Source organism: Meleagris gallopavo, chromosome 9, assembly GCF_000146605.3.
Source record: "Meleagris gallopavo isolate NT-WF06-2002-E0010 breed Aviagen turkey brand Nicholas breeding stock chromosome 9, Turkey_5.1, whole genome shotgun sequence".
In the NCBI taxonomy this organism is placed as follows: domain Eukaryota; kingdom Metazoa; phylum Chordata; class Aves; order Galliformes; family Phasianidae; genus Meleagris; species Meleagris gallopavo.
In genome coordinates this window covers 1,701,533-1,717,459 of record NC_015019.2, presented here as the reverse complement: position 1 = coordinate 1,717,459, position 15,927 = coordinate 1,701,533, and the positions used below count along the sequence as shown (strand labels likewise).

At 44.4% G+C, this 15,927-nt stretch overlaps 1 protein-coding gene across 6 annotated transcripts; it reads right to left on the bottom strand.

Annotated features, from left to right (window-relative positions):
- Positions 1-117: 117 nt before the first annotated feature.
- Positions 118-15,921, bottom strand: RAB41 (RAB41, member RAS oncogene family). Of its 6 annotated transcripts, XR_004160604.1 has the most exons (10): positions 15,844-15,879; positions 14,634-14,692; positions 12,924-12,977; positions 11,130-11,235; positions 7,392-7,497; positions 7,005-7,116; positions 4,857-4,950; positions 4,284-4,377; positions 2,558-2,624; positions 2,181-2,236 (listed from the first exon to the last, which is right to left on the bottom strand). XR_004160604.1 is itself a non-coding variant. In XM_019618119.2 (9 exons), exons 2-9 carry the CDS (start codon positions 14,657-14,659, stop codon positions 2,172-2,174), a joined length of 630 nt encoding a protein of 209 aa, XP_019473664.1. In that variant the 5' UTR covers positions 14,660-14,692; positions 15,844-15,867; the 3' UTR covers positions 118-2,171. The 6 variants fall into 6 exon arrangements, 5 of the variants coding, with proteins under 5 accessions (XP_019473664.1, XP_019473663.1, XP_010713392.1 ...); XM_019618119.2 differs by lacking the exon at positions 4,284-4,377 and having other exon boundaries at positions 118-2,236; positions 15,844-15,867; XM_019618118.2 differs by lacking the exon at positions 4,857-4,950 and having other exon boundaries at positions 118-2,236; positions 15,844-15,864.
- Between the last annotated feature and the right edge of the window lie 6 nt (positions 15,922-15,927).

The following is a 15,927-nucleotide window of genomic DNA, read 5'->3' as shown; positions in this document are numbered from 1 at the left end:
AAGAGCAGGCACAGTGCACGCCTGCCATGAGAAAGGGACAGCAAAACCTGTTCTACAGCAGACACACACACACCAACAAATATCAGCAATTCCCACATGACAGGAGTATGTACAGAGGAGGGGGCTGAGTTACCGCTGGGGCTGGGCACAGAGGACCCAGCCGTGCCAGCTGGAACTGTGGGTAAGGGGTAGGGACACTCCAGAACGAAATGGGGGAAAGGACATCCCAGCTTCCTCCTGCAGGCCAGCTCATGTGGAGGGGAAGGGACAAAGCTCTCTGAGAACAAGGGCAGCCACCTGCAGCTTGGTCACCAGATGCCAGTAAGCCAACATGACCAGGAAGCAGCCACGGCACTCTGACCAGGCGCTTCTCCAACAAGGCCACCAGCACCCAGCCCAAGGCCACCCCCTCCCCTCCTTCCCCAGCCCACAGGTTTCAAAGTGCACACACTATGTCAGTGACCGACAAGGCATCCTGCTAGGAGAGCCTCACCAACCCAAACATCACTGCCCCTGTTTGTACCCTTAACACTGTGGCACGCTGTGCTCCTCCCCGCCAGCATCCCCAGTGGCGATACATAGGCTGGGTGATGAAAGAACTGGTGAATGGCTTAAAACCACCTGGCTGTTCTTTTCTCCTCTCTGTCAGCAGACCTCCTGACTTCTGGCTGTTCTATTCTCCTCTCTGTCAACAGACCTCCTGACTTCTGGATTGATCGGATGGACACACACACAAACACACACACACACACACACACACACACACACACACACACAAAAATAATCACAACGAAAGTTTTACAAAGAGCTCTACTAACATCGTTAGAAATCAAGGGCAGAGAGCTGAGGGAAAAGCGAGGTATTTCCCAACCTCAGGCATCCAGAAGTGACAACAAAATGCACTTTAGCAGTGTACATTTCCCCCACTCACATATGATAATAAATCCCTGCTAGCACTTATCTTTGTTACAGCTTACCACTATTCCAAAGCAACATGGTACTAACCCCACTCTGTGAGACCACAACAAAAGCAGAAGCAGCTGTGTGTGATTTCATTAAGCAGCAACCTAGATATGAAGCCAGAACAGCTATCGCTGGCCTTCAATTTGCTGTAGCCCACCTGCTCTCCATGAAGCAGCTCCTAGGCTATGTGACTACAAACAGAAGGACGGAGACTAGGAAAGGAACCTGAACACCACACGATTCCCAGGTACTGCTCCTGCAGTGATGGGCTCCACAGAGCTGTTTGCTTTCGCTGTTGACAGACAAGACCAAGGTCCCTACAAATCACCCTGAGGATTTCTCCCCACCCAGCTTCATGCTATAAAGTCTCTGTACCCATTTCCTTCCCTACATCTTACTGCCAACACTCACCAAGCACCAACATCCTCCAGACAGGAAGATACACTGCAGGGAGCAATCTGTGGGATGTCTCTGCTGCACAGATGGGAGCAACAAGGTCAAAGCTAAGAGTTTGGGAGTTTCCAATGTTTTGCATCACATGAGGGTCAGAGTGTAGGGCAAACCCCAGAAGTCATGAGCAAAACTTAGCCAACATCATCCACAAAAAGGAGAAACTGAAGAGCTAATATTGTGTGTGTGCCCTGCAGGAACCAAAAGCCTAGAAACAGGTAACCTGTACTGCCCAACAAGGCAAGGCCAAGTCAAACTGACTGGTGTAAAAGGAGCAGCCTTTAAACAGAGGAAGTGGGGATGCAGAACAGACAAGACTGGAGTGGACAGGAGCTAGTTAATATGCAAGGCAGTAAAGGAAAGTGGAAAACCCACCCCCAAGCTTTATTTATTTATTTTTCTTCTTTTCCCTAACTTGGTGGCTTTTCCATTGCATTCACATGATACATCTGAGCAGACAGGCTCAAGGTGGGAAAGGGGGGGAGAGAAGAGAGAGAAAGAGGGAGTGTAAAGGGCACCACGGTGCCAAAGTGCAACAACATAAAAAATAAAATAAAAGACAGGACACTCATTCTGCACTCAAGGCTCATACCATGCAGTAAGAGGGGCGGCCAGGGCTGCTCCCCACCGTAAACAGGGAGTTCGCTCGCTTAGTAGATTGTTTTTTCAGCCCAAAGTAGGGTTGCCTAGCCAATGAGCAGTGATGTTCTTCAGTGAGACTGGCCAGCTGGGGAATGTGCTGCTACAGAACGGGCCTGTTAGCAGGAGCAACCGCTCTCCGTTACTGGCTGCTCAGGAGGCTTCTCTAGTTTGATGTCAATCACTGCAGGAGGTAAGTTAAGGAAATCACCTGTCTCAAGGAAAAGAAAAAAGACCTAGAGAACATGATCAGTATCTTAAAGAGCTGTCAGCCACCCTTCCTGGTAAGAGCAGAGCACACTTACAAGTAGTTATGTGTATTTACACAGAGACCACGAGCAGGGGCCACGCTTCATGGCTGCACCACACTGCACCGTTTTCAGCCATGTATCTGAAAAACCCCACTGAGGCCCATTCCCCAAACGTGCCAACAAGTCACTAAGCCCAAACTCACAAAGCGTTAATTGCCAAATCCAGAAAACGATTGTTGAGAAAAGAAGGATACTGTCTTCTTTGCTCTTCTCTGGTGTGCTGTCCATCCCGGGTAAGGCAGCAGCCACGCGACGGAATAGCTGAAAGGTAGCAACAGGTGAACTGAAAGCTTGTCAGAAAGAAATCCGTGTCAAAAAGTAAAAACACAAAACCCACTCCAACACTGCTCTATGGCAGGTCTGAGCATTTTACAGATTTGTTATGTGGGTATTTTAGTAAGCAAAGCAACAATCAAATGCCACAAGACTTTTTTCCACAAACAATTTAACAAGCTTGCTTAAGGAAATGAAGCTACTGAATGCCTACCAAACAGGTGGCTTGCTTTTATCTGCTTCTACTTGAGCTGAACGTGGAGTTCTTTCTCATCAGAAATTGTTCATCTAGAGATGTATAAAAACAAATCCCCCCTGCATACAGGTAAGCACGTTAGAGGCTGCAATTTACTATTTCCAGCCTCAACTGCTTTTACACACAGTTTACAGCTACATTACAGAGTTTGGCTCGGGACCTCTAACAAGCCTTTAGTTTGTTCAGAGGCATGCTCCAGAAGTCTATGGAATAACCGAGGTTCTATAGCCAACCCTTTTGGTTCAGTCCTGCTGTGAAACAGCCACCTCCGAGCAGAATGGCCAGCTTGGGTGAGCTGCTTGAAGCTATTAAGGATGTACAAGAGCTGGGAAGGACTAGCATATGCTCATAAAGACAGAGAATGGTTTTGCATAATTTTAAACCAGTGCTTAGAGCTCCTCCTGCTGCCATTAATGAAGCAGCAAACAACGCAGACACTGCTGGACACTGAGGTGAAAGATGCTGTGTAAAAGCTTCTCATTTAAAGAACTAAAGGCATCATCAGATGACAATGATTTTTCTTCACAGTAGCTTGACAGAGCTCTCATCCACACTTTCAAAACATATTACTTGGAAAAATAAATAAATGAATAAAAAAATCAAGGCACTGAGCACCAAAACAGCCAGAGAAACAAAAATCATCCCCTAATCCTATCACCAGGCTCTTCCAGCCAGCTGGTGTGCAGCAAACTTAAGCAGGTATCCCAGCTGGCAGTTTCCCAACACTAATCATGCTTATGCTGTCTGCAGACCCTTTACCTTAGCTGTAAGGTAGCTGAACACTGGGGCAGGTTGCCTGAAGAGATGGAGTCTCTATTCTTTGGCAAGTTCAAAATCCAACTGGAGTCAGATCTGGGCAGCCTGCTTTAGCTGACTATGATTTGAGCAGGAGGGCTGGACCACATCTCCAGAGATCCCTTCCAACCTCAATCATTCTGCGATTTTTTTTTTCTTGTGGCTTCTCAACAGAACCAGAAACTTCCACTTTAAGCATCAGTGTATGCTACTGTCTTGACTGGCGTCAAAACTGATTTTAGAAAACAGTGCATTAATGGTTAACCACAGCAGAGGGAATGGACAAAATGGTGTTTGACAGGCTGCACTAAGCACTGCCATTTCCATTCCTCAGCACATTTTATTTTTAGATCCTCTTATCTTTCAAGGTAAGTTAAGTTTCCTTAGCTTTAACAGGGATTCACTGATTTGACACGAAGGGAGCTTTCACCAGATAAAGCAGCAGCAGTGACCACTGGGCAAGGAGCATTTCAGAGGCTGACAGTAAATACAAGCAAGTATCTGACAGAACACGAACCCTAAGCAGAAGCTTAATCCTCCCACAGAGCAAAAGGAAAGTACAAATATCCTGCCTTGAGAACAGAAGATCGATCTACCTGTTTCACATTGTATCCAGTCTTTGCACTGGTCTCAATAAACATCACATTCAGCTCTTTGGCTCTCTGTTCCCCTTCTTCTGTAGTGATTTGCCTGGACGAAGGTGCAAACAGAAGCAGAAAGACAGAAAGGAAAAACAGACAAGAGGAATTAGAGATATCTGTGAGTGAGACACTCGTCAGTGAAAGGCCCATTCACTGCCCATTACCAGAGTGCAGAGTCCAGAAATGGAGACCTCGGAACCTCTGGGTATTTAAGACCCCTGAGTTCTCCAGCTAAGGAGGAGACAACGTCAGGTAAGTTATTCAGAGAACACCTGGACTTAAGACCATTACTAAAGGATGATCAGCACAGGATGAAGTTTTATGCAATACATTGGAGTCTCATTCACAGCACTCTCAAGGGAAGGAAGAATCCCCATTAGCTGCACCTGCTGCAAAAAGCCATTTCCCAAAAGCCAACAGAAGGGAACTCCATAAGATTACAGAAAGAAATCAGAAAGGCTCCAGCAGCAGCTACAGCTTGTGTGCAAGCACCTGCAAATGCATCTCTGACCAATGCCCTGTACATACCTGTTTCACATTATATCCTGCTTTAGCACTGGTTTCAATATACATCATATTCAGCTCTCGGGCTTTTCTCTCACCCTCCTCTATAGAAACCTGTCTACAGCAATGAGAACAAATCACAGAAAAGAAAAACCAAAACAAAGAAAAATAGTCCAAAACTGATAAAAAGAAAACTGCAGAAAAACAGCCACCAACTGAAGCAACATTAACAGGAAAGAAAAATTAACAGGCTGCAGCAAATAAAACCACTGCTATCCTGAGTTCAGCTTTTTGGCACCAGAACTCAACCCGAATCATCACTTGGTTTTACCACAGGGGGAATGGGTTCCAATATGCTGTATACTACCTAAAACAAAAAAATAACGTCATAAGGTTCAGACTGACACTGGTTTTTTTTCCAGCATTAAGAGGCCCAGCATTTCAGCTTGCCACAAAGCTGCTTTTATTGTACAGTTCTGGTCAAGACAATGGGGCTTCTTTTACTGATATCAGGATTTACATGAAATTGCAAATTCATGCCTAGGCCAGGACTGCTGACACTTAATTAAACTTCTGATTTTCAGTGCTACATCAACTCCGACCACAGCTATATTTCAAACAAGTCTCCGGTTTTTATATTTGTATGGCAGAGATGAAACAGCTGTTCTGCACATACTCTTCTGTACCAGCAGAAAATAATACAAGGCAGGAATTATCCCACTGGGCTTTACAGTTCTACAGAAAATGGAAGTTGATACAAATTAGCCTCAAATCTGAACTCCAGATTATTCAGTTAGAGAGCTGCAGGTATTTCCAGCTCCTGGGAGGGCATAAGTGTTAGCAGCTGGTCAGCATACAGAGCTGCTGAACGAAGTACAACCCATCAGATTTCGTTCAGATGCTTTTCGGAGTTGAAATCAGAGGCCAGACCACTCTGAGTTGTTGCTACTTGGATTTCTTAATCTAAGTCAATTCTATACATCAATCACACTTCTGAAGCTCTGGGGCACCAAGTTTCCCCAACATTTCTGAAGTGTAAGGCATAGATTACTTGAACTGGCCTCCAACGGAGCTGGGAAAAGTAAAACAATTGATAAGAAGGTGTGAAGGGCAGAGGAAACATTTCCACAAGTATCATCAGTACAGAAGCCCACGCAGCACTCGGGAAAACCTTAACTATCTTTTCCCCCCACTGACTCAAAACACACAGCAGTTTTAGTACTATGCTTCTCCTGCTAGGCACAGCAAACTAAAAACTAATAGCATGACTTGCACAGAGACAAAGGGCAAAAAGCATCCTTGTACAGCCAGGGATGCTGGCTCTTGTCTCACATGAGCATTTGTACAACACCAAAAATGTAAGGGGAAGGAAAAAAAAAAGCATCACAATATTTCACATAGCAATGTTTACATTCAGGAGTGAGTAAAGCAAAGTTTATAATTTAAAACATGGCAACATCCAACAATGGAACGGTCAGACTGCTGTTAGGTACATCATACCGAGAAGAAAAGTAAACAAACAGGAACTCAGATAATAGTGCAGGATTTCTTTTCTGAGAAAACAGCTTCTGAAGATGTTATATTTTGATTGGAAGCGTCTCATGAACAGCCAGGTTTCAATTCCATAAGACTCTGTTTTACTGTGAGATCCAGGCATTGCCCAGCTCTGTTTTTTTCTGAGATTCTTTTACACCAAATAAAAATTCCTCATAACTTCAAGGTCTCGAGGTTCTCTCTTTGAAACACAAGAACACATCTTAGAGTACCCATATACATGCATGTGTTAGTTTAGAGGACTGGCATTGTCAGGAGCTGCTTACCCCGTTTTCTTTTGTCAACTAATAGTGAAGTTGACCACTGAAATGAACAATTTTTCCTTATCTACACTATTTCTAATGCATTCATAAAGGAAAATGTCTGAAAACATTAAATGTGTTTTCTTAATTCAACAATAAAGAGATGAATTTGAAATAGAAATGCAGAACGTGGTCCTCTGGAAAGCTATTATGGTGGTTGTTAGTTGAAGCAGCATCACAGAATTAAGAACTGTAAGGGCAAACATTTTACAACATGTCCTAAGATGTGAAATCCATGGGACTTTAAGAGTCTAAGTCAGCCAGTTCCCTGCTTTTCCTGGTCAGGGCAGCAAGGCCACCAGCTTCCCTCTATTACCTCTTGTCTGCCAGATCAGTTTTGTTCCCCACCAACATGATGATGACATCACTTCCCCTCTCTGTCCGAACATCATCAATCCACTTGGAGGTCTGCTGGAAGGAATTCAAGTCTGTAAGGAAGAAGCAAATGGGAATGCTAAGGATAAAACTACTTTTAAGCAAGAAAGAAAACATACGAATCTGGGTATGCCTGTATCCAGACGCTCTCCAAGTCTCCCCACATCACACACAAATGACCCACAAACCGTTTTCTGCCTGAACAGAAAAACCAGCAGGGGTGGGGGGGGGAACATTTCTACCGTTAATCATCTTTACGCAGAACTTGTGGAAGCAGTTCTGCTCACATGCAGTATTTCAAATAATGAGACACCGAAGCATCACTCACTTGTAATGTCATAGACTACCACAGCAATAGTGGAGTCGCGGATGTAGCTGGGAATGAGGCTGCGGAACCGCTCCTGGCCTGCTGTGTCCCAGAGCTGCAGCCGAACCTGCTGGTACCAGGCCAGGGAGAGCAGAGAGAACGCAGGAGAGAAAAGAAAGGAGGAAACTGTCCTTTAGAGAAAAGGCCATTTCTAGAACCGACTATATGCAGCTCAGTCTCAGAAGCTGGTGCTGACCTCGTAATCCAGCTCCAAACACCCACACACCACAGAATTTGGCTTTTCAGATTTTGATTGCAAATGATGTGCTTTCATTTCCTTTGCTTGCCTAGAGATTCTCCTACTCCCATGGCCACCACATCCCAAAGAGCTCCAGGTTACAGCTGCCACCTCCAGCCACTGCTGCTAAAGGCAGCAGGTACATCACAGAGCTACCTTCCTAGTCTACCCAGGGTTATTTATGCAAGATCTCCGCGGTGCTCCTGGCCCACCACGACCCAATTAAAACTCTTGGGGCATTTACCACACGGTAGACACATAACTACCTCAAGTCTGACACCAAGTAGTGCAACAGCATCCATTCTCCCAGCATTATGCAGCCAGAAGATGGTAATGGAGATTTTCATGCAATATCAGGGCAACTGATAACTTAAGTTCCAGCAGAAGAAAAAGCAAATGCTACAATGCAGGCTGCATGTGCAAAAAGGGCACTGGGCTCTCCCCTTATAATAAACACAACAGTCAGAACCAAGTACCAAAAGCTATAAGATACAGTTTGATCTCCAGAACCACAGTGATTTCCAAACACAAACCAAGTTATTATACGACAGCACTAGCATCTGGTCTTACTACCATCCTTTTCCCCTCTTAGTATGTATGAACATGTGGTGCACGCAGTCGTAACCACCACTATGCCCATGTGATGCTGGGACCTGCCTGTTTGAAGCAGCAACAGCCAAAAAATGCCTGACTATCACAAGGAATGCTAAACAAAAGCTTTTAACAATTGGCAGTGATACCATCTCCTCCTAAGTTATCACCCCACACAGCTTGCTGTACAAGCAGTGCCAGGCTGCCAGAAAATGAGCACACTGCATCCTCAGCAGCCACGAGTTCCATAGCAGGCAGATACTGGATCCCAGCTGAGTTACAGGAATTGGTAAGGTGTGCTCACAAACCACGTGTGCAGTGATGAAGGCTAGTGGCTCCTTATGGACAGAATGCTGCTGGGCAAGGAGCAGGCAGGAGATAGGCTACAAGGGAGAAAACAGTTTCTGAAGGTCTGATGGTTGATTTATTTATAAGAAAAATTTAAATAGATGCATGTGTCTGCAAAATGTCTTGATACAACAGATTAAACAAGACATATCTATATCAGAATATCCACGTGGTTGCCCAAGGACTTCAGGAAGATTAGGGCTTATAGTTGAAGCACTCTCCTTCTTCTAAAGGCAGCTGTTGTTACAGTAACAAAAAAATCAGGGCTCCTCACTGCCCCTGGAAACTCAGGGTGATGAACTCCAAACGCTTGGACAATATCACGCCACTGCTGGCAGATCAGACTGATAGCAATGACTGCTTCAGGCTCTGGGCTCTGAACTTCACAATGAGTTCCTTATAGAGTGTCCAGAACATTACTGCTACACCAGCTTTTTTCACCCACAAAATTTACCAAGGTGGTGATTTAAATGCTCTAGACTGCAGATTCACAATCAAAAAAGCACTAAAGGTGACTAGCTGGCCCTGCTAATCTTGCTGAAAAGGAAAAACTAGTGGAGCCAGCAGTTCTTCCTGTACTTGTTAAGAGCATCCTGGCAGGTACTCGTGGGACTGTCCCTATTTCACACAACTGTGATCAGCATTAACTTAGAGAAGGCTGAGGTTCTCAAATACAGTTGCTACTAAAGACAGTGCAAATGCACAGCTCTTCAGACTGGAAACTATTTCTGTAATCCCCTCAGTCACCATGATCATGCCCACAAGAGTACATAAGCTATTCCTTCACTATCATGAGAAAACTAAAAGCTTCTTAGTTGCTAAGAACAGAACAAAGAGCAGTAACAGGAAAAAAATGATGTTATCTGAAAAGATCAGACCATTACTGAGGCATGATGAGATCAGTTATCATTTAATTATTTCTGACACGTCTGGAAGTTGTTAATAACAACCTAGACTGTGGCAAATTGTTCCACCTGCCTGGATAAACAGCCTCCTAAACCTGTCGCAACAGCTGGGAGGAAAAGATGCCAGCCTATGCAGCCTGAAACTCTGCTCTGTAAATCCATTCCCATGTGTCATCACGTGCACATCTCAGCACCCCTCAAGCCCCAAAAGATCAGCTTTACAATATTTTGCACCAAATCAGAAATCCTCCCTAAATACTTAAGCTACAGAATTGAAACACTGTCATTATTTTTTGCTACCTCATGTTCTGAGGGCAGTTTGTTATCATCTGTTAAGCACTTCCATTTTCCAAAGTGAAACAAACTCCTGATCCAGAAAGACTCACAATAAGCTGCAGTCTGTGACAGAAGGAAGGCAAGCCAAAGGAGTGGTGTTTTATTTGTTTAAATCTGTGGTACTTTCTTTACTTCAGCTTAATTCAGGGGTATGAATCCTGTCTAGCTGATACTGTAGCTCACTTAGCTGAAAAAGCCAGATCAAGTGGAAATGGTAACAGAGTTATCATGAAATAATTATTTTCATCTACTAAAATGCTTGTGCCAAGAGTTATAGACAGTTTCCATATAAACTCGTTTATTCTTTAGAAACTGTGGCGAGAGGAATTCCTTCTCCAAAGCTCTCTGGTGACTCACATGAATTGTCACTTCTGCTCTTCAATGAAATGGGAGTCCTGAATACTCACAAGTCACCACGTTGCTTCTATTTAAATGAGTGTTTTACCTAGTCTGGCAGTAATTCACTGGTTTGGCCTCTGAAATTGTCACCTCTGTTACCTCTCCAGTTATCCAGAGTGGAGAAAACATATGGAGATTTGAAAAATGAAACAAAAAACAACAAAACAGGAAGAAAGCACGAAAACAACAGCAAAAACAACAACAAACCCACAAAAAAAAAAAACAGAAAAGCTAAGAAGTTTCCTAGAGGCTACCAGCCACCTTTTATTCCATGAAGTCACACACAATCATAACCCCTATTTACCCACCTGCCAGGGCAGTTTTCTGTATCATTTCCACAATTTGATTTCTGAGCAGACAAGACTTAAATGACTGCCCAGTTTAGGTGTCACGAGATGGAGTTTACGTTGGTTTGGGGTTAGATGCTCACCTATTTCCCCCTCAGCCCACAAAACACCTGCATTCTGGGGCTGATGTTCTATCTTAACTGTGGGAGTACAAGAAAATCTGTTCAGAGCAGAAGCTGTGGAGCAAGATAAACAGCATGAGAACCAAGGACACCTCTAGAAGAAGAAAGATGATCTCACAGCTCTGACTGGATAAGCGCCTGTGTGAACGGCTGAAGAGTGTTTTGTAGAACGCTCTGCTGAATGTAAAGGTGGACGGGAAAGTTGTAGGGGTGGATGGGAAAGCTAGAGAAAGAAAACTTGTGAAGGTATATAAGTGATGTGAGAATTGTAATAAACGACTGGGACCATTCACATCTGAGTCCGTGCATCAGACGCTGCACTCAGCTACTTTCAGAAACTACCACTGCCTCCAAAGCATAAAGGGCACACGTTACAAGCAAGGCCTCTGCAGACACTCAGGCTCAATACCTACTTGTAATGTCAAAGACAATGACAGCCACAGCAGAGTCACGGATGTAGCTGGGAATGAGGCTGCGGAACCTCTCCTGGCCGGCTGTGTCCCACAGCTGCAGCCTGATCTGGGAAACGGAAAAGTGCAGGGAAGAGGGAAAGGAAAGGGCAGGAAAATGGAAAACAAAACCGAAACTCAAGTGAAATAAAAAGAAAAACTGCAAGGTTAAAAAAATGCAACAAAAGGAAAGTTAAAATGGAACAGAAGCGTGAAAAGAGCCAGTGATACCTCTAACTGTAACCTGACACAGCAGAGAAACTTCTCTCCCTCCACACCACCATCAGGAACCTGTACACAAACACACTCTCCCACTTCCTAAATATCCCTACAATACCTTCCAAACCTGTCAGCTAAGGAGGGAAACATGCATACATACCTCAGTGCATTCTGCCAGATGGGGACTCCAGGTACACAAGTCCTACAGACTGCAGCCTACAGCTAGCTAGATGTGGTCACTCCAAATCCTAAGGAGTGCATCATGCAGACACAGTTTTGATTAATCCACTGGAAATTCTGGTGTGAAGTGCTTAGGAACAGTAGTGGGGTACAATCCACTACAAACAGGACATATTATTTGGCATAAAGACGTGTGTCAAAGCTGCAGTTGGAGGCTTTATGTTCTTCATTTCAAGTACAGCAAAGCCTATAGCAAAATACAGGATGAGCCATATCTGAGAAACAATTTCACTGTCTAGCCTGGTGTGCTAGTATTTCTCCCTCCTGACTTTCACTCAGCACCCCTCATTATTTTAACAGGATAAACAATTCAGAAAGCTAACAGTATACCAGCCATTTTTCTGGATAGCAGGCCAGGAGGTGCATGGCATCGTGACCTACACAGCCATAAGGAACAAAGACTACACTTGAGAACTACAGACAGCTGCAAACAAGACACAGGCATTCCACCTTGACTTAACAGGTGTCAAGCTGCATTCTCAATATCTGCTAACAACACTGAAGAACATTCTCCAAGTAGTTCTCCCAAAGATTCAGTAGGGTCTTTTCTAACAATCAGTCGCTGGTAAGATGGCAGGGAAGCACTCAGCAGAATCTCATCACACACAGAGATGAGCCTTCTTCAAAAGCAACAGACCCAAAACCATACAAAAGGCTTCCACTGCAGCACTGACCCCCTCCCTCCTGCCAGCAGCTTTGTACTTCTTGGCCAGTAATAAAATGAGCAAAAAAGGCAATTACTAGCAAAACACGAACAAATGGACAGTTGCTGAAAGACAGGAGAGAGATACGAGGGATCTCTTGATGCAAAAAAGAGTCTCGTGCAAGCTAAATTCAAAAATGCTCTATTAACAGAAAGTCAGCATTGTGTTACAAATAGAACCTTTCTGCAAAAGGGAACTGTGCCACTATTGTTAATCATGAATGACTTCAAAACTTGGAATTGCTACCTGGGGTCTGTCCACATCCATTCACACTGACAATCCCTACAGACAGGGCTGCAAATTCTGGGAGCAAACCACGCCTATCAAGCAGAGCAGACAGCCATTCCCCCAGGACATGAACATTAGCTTGCTCCAATTTTGCATGAAAGGATTAGGCTTAGTGCTAGAGGTGTTACAGACTAGTGGGTACCAGAAAGAGTATGGGTCAGTGACTTCATTCAACAAAGGCTGTCCCTCTGAAGGCTGCTGCAGGATTCCAGCAGCCACTGGAGGACTGGCCAGGCAAACAGCACACACAGCAGCTGCTGCTGCCATGAGCACAGTTGCCACACTACCACACAGACGCCTCACTTACCGTGCGATCTTCAAGATACATTGTTTTCGACAGGAAATCAATTCCAATGGTTGCCTGAAAAGAAGAAAAGCATTAGTAACTGCCTCCCAGTATCTGCAAATCAAATCTTTCCACACAATCTCCGAAAAACGTTCACTAGCTTGTAATTTAGCACTGTTATAGTCATTTGCCTTCAAAAAAGCTGATAAAAACAAGGCAATCTGGGTATCTCCCCTATCTTTACTTCACACTATTCTTCCAACACTTCTCAACTCACAAGATCCTCCAAATTCTAATTTTACCTCCTTGACATTCATGCATCTCAGCACAGATCGTATCTGTCCTGTCTCCCTCTGCTTTACAGCAATTCATTCTGGTAACATTTCTCTTATTAGAAATAACCAGAAGGTAGAGCAAATAAATTGTGAGCAACTGTGCTGAAACCTAAAAAGTAACGTTGATTCAGGGCTATCCAACAACAGAGAATGCTCCTCCTTTTCAAGGACAACCAGAAGCTTTATTTCCCAAACAGTTCTTTCCATCAACCTCCTTCCATTCACATTTCCATTGCTGCACAGACATTCCAGTACAGAAAACCCAAAGTAACTTACTAAGTTAGAGGTGTTAGACACTTGCAGGCATTTAAATCAAGCAGGTATCCTTGCCATCACAACGCCAGGAAACAAGTTATTGATTACTGAACAGATTTCAATACAATCTCCAGACTGAAACACAGGCAGCATCGTGTGTTCTGGAAGAATCCATTAGAACACAAACCAGCTGATATTGGATCAAGCCACAACTGTCAATTTCTGCAGTCAGTACCTTCTTTCTAGGAGCCCTGTTTTCTGCAGCCAGGGCAGCTTACAACAAGATAAACCCCCCAGAGCACCTAACAAGAGTTAGGAATAAAAGAAAAGCACATAAAGCAGAAGCAGATCCAGTTTCAGTAAATGACTCGTCCTCGAGAAAACCATCTTCTCTGTTACCTTCCAGTTTGAAATTACTCCAACTGAAACCAATAACTCTTTCTGGGCTGCATTAAAAGAGGCCACCACAGTCTCTTTTTCCTTAGAGATTTTCAGTATTCCTTTGAAATACCACTAAGTCATTTTGCTAACTCTTCCCGAGATCTCTGCGCCTCCTACGCATCCTGAGCTTTTCAGTCTGAAGCCTCTCCATCCCTACCCTACTCTCTCCTTGCCAAAATTTCCCTGACTTTTTCTATCTATAGCCTTTCAGCTAAAAAACAAAAAATACATTTAAAAATTAAACAGAGAGAGACATAGAGAGAAAAATATACCACGTTGACTTCTTGTGGGTACATCCATGTAGCCTGGACTCAACTACTCCTATTTTAACAGCAAGTTTATAGAGATACCAGAGATCAAGAACTATCAGAAGCACATGTGTACCTTATTCCCTATTTCCTGATGCTCCATATTGACCTTCACCGTTATCTTTTTTGTTCACTGATCCCATAAACCAATGCTTCTTTTTGTTTTCCTCAAAGCTCTCCAATACCCAAACAGGATCTAAACCTCACAGCTCTTCTGTACGCTGCACAGCCTGACAGCACACTGGGACTTAATCCCAGTCTGATCTACATTTCAAATCGCACTACAATCTCGTGTATGATACTCAGTTGATATCCCGTGGAGATGTGCACAACAGGAATGCATCTCAGTAGTGGAAAGTAGATGTGTTCATAGAGGAGTGTCTACCACATACCTGGTAAGTATTGTCGAAACTGTCATACATAAACCTGGTGATCAGAGAGGTCTTCCCAACTATAAAAGAAGAGGCAAAATTACTTTCAAAGAGCAGTGGAAGAACCTGCTGTTCAGGATTGACACGCTGGTACCGCTGATCACCAGAATGACGTTGCCAACATAAGGCTACTTCCCAGCTACTCCCACCTGGGAAACAACCAGCTGAGGAATTCATTCATAAGATAATAGGTGAGCACTAAGTCAAATGAATCCAAGAAAAAAATTAATCACGATGGAAACCTGACCCTCAATTTAGGTACATTATGATGAGAACAGCACAGAGCTGCCTGTTTGCTTTGAGCAAGTGGTAAATCTGCTTTGTTATTCATATTTGGGCACTTATGTAATCACCAAGACTCCCAGATCCAAAAAAAGATCCAGCATCAAAAGCTGACACAGTGATGCCTTGGACATTAATTAGCTGCCACTAGCTCCATAGAACAGCAGCATTTAATATTGAGATCATTTGTCCATAAAGTGATTTTAGATATAAGGCAAACTTTTTGAAAGGGTAGATAACAGCAGGGCAAGGGGAAATGGTTTTAAGTTGAAGGAGGGAAGACTTAGGTTGGATGTCAGGGGGAAATTCTTTACAGAGAGTGGTGAGGTGCTGGAACAGCTGCCCAGAGAGGCTGTGGATCCCCGTCCATCCCTGGAGGTGTTCAAGGCCAGGTTGGATGGGGCCCTGGGCAGCCTGGGCTGCTATGAAATGTGGAGGTTGGTGGCCCTGCGTGTGGCAGAGGGGTTGGAGCTTCGTGATCCTTGAGGTCCCTTCCATCCCTGGCCATTCTGTGATTCTGTGAACTTTGATGGCTTGCTTAAAAAATGCACATATTCAAATGTCACCAAGAGACAAAGTGCAGAACTGATGAGAATGGGAACCAAAGATCCCCAATTCTCTCGGGAAGCTGCAAAAAACACAGATAGAAGGGAGGAAAGAAAAGGAACAAACAGCTGCAGAAAGCAGCGAAATGGTGAGTGCCAGCAACGGGCAAGGCAAGCACCTGTCAGCAGCAACATGGATCCCGCCTCGCTGAGGCAGCTCAACCTGAAAACTTCCAGAAATTCCTGTAAGACGCAGTCCTGCGGTCGAGGAGACGATAAATACGGGAGAGCGACACAGACAGAACACCCCGATTTCAAGAAAATGACGCAATTCATCCACGCACCGTGAGGGCAGGGGCACGGAACAGAGCCGGCGTCCGGTTGAAAGGAAACCGACGGCAGTGCGGGATGCGGGGGGCAGCCGCCGC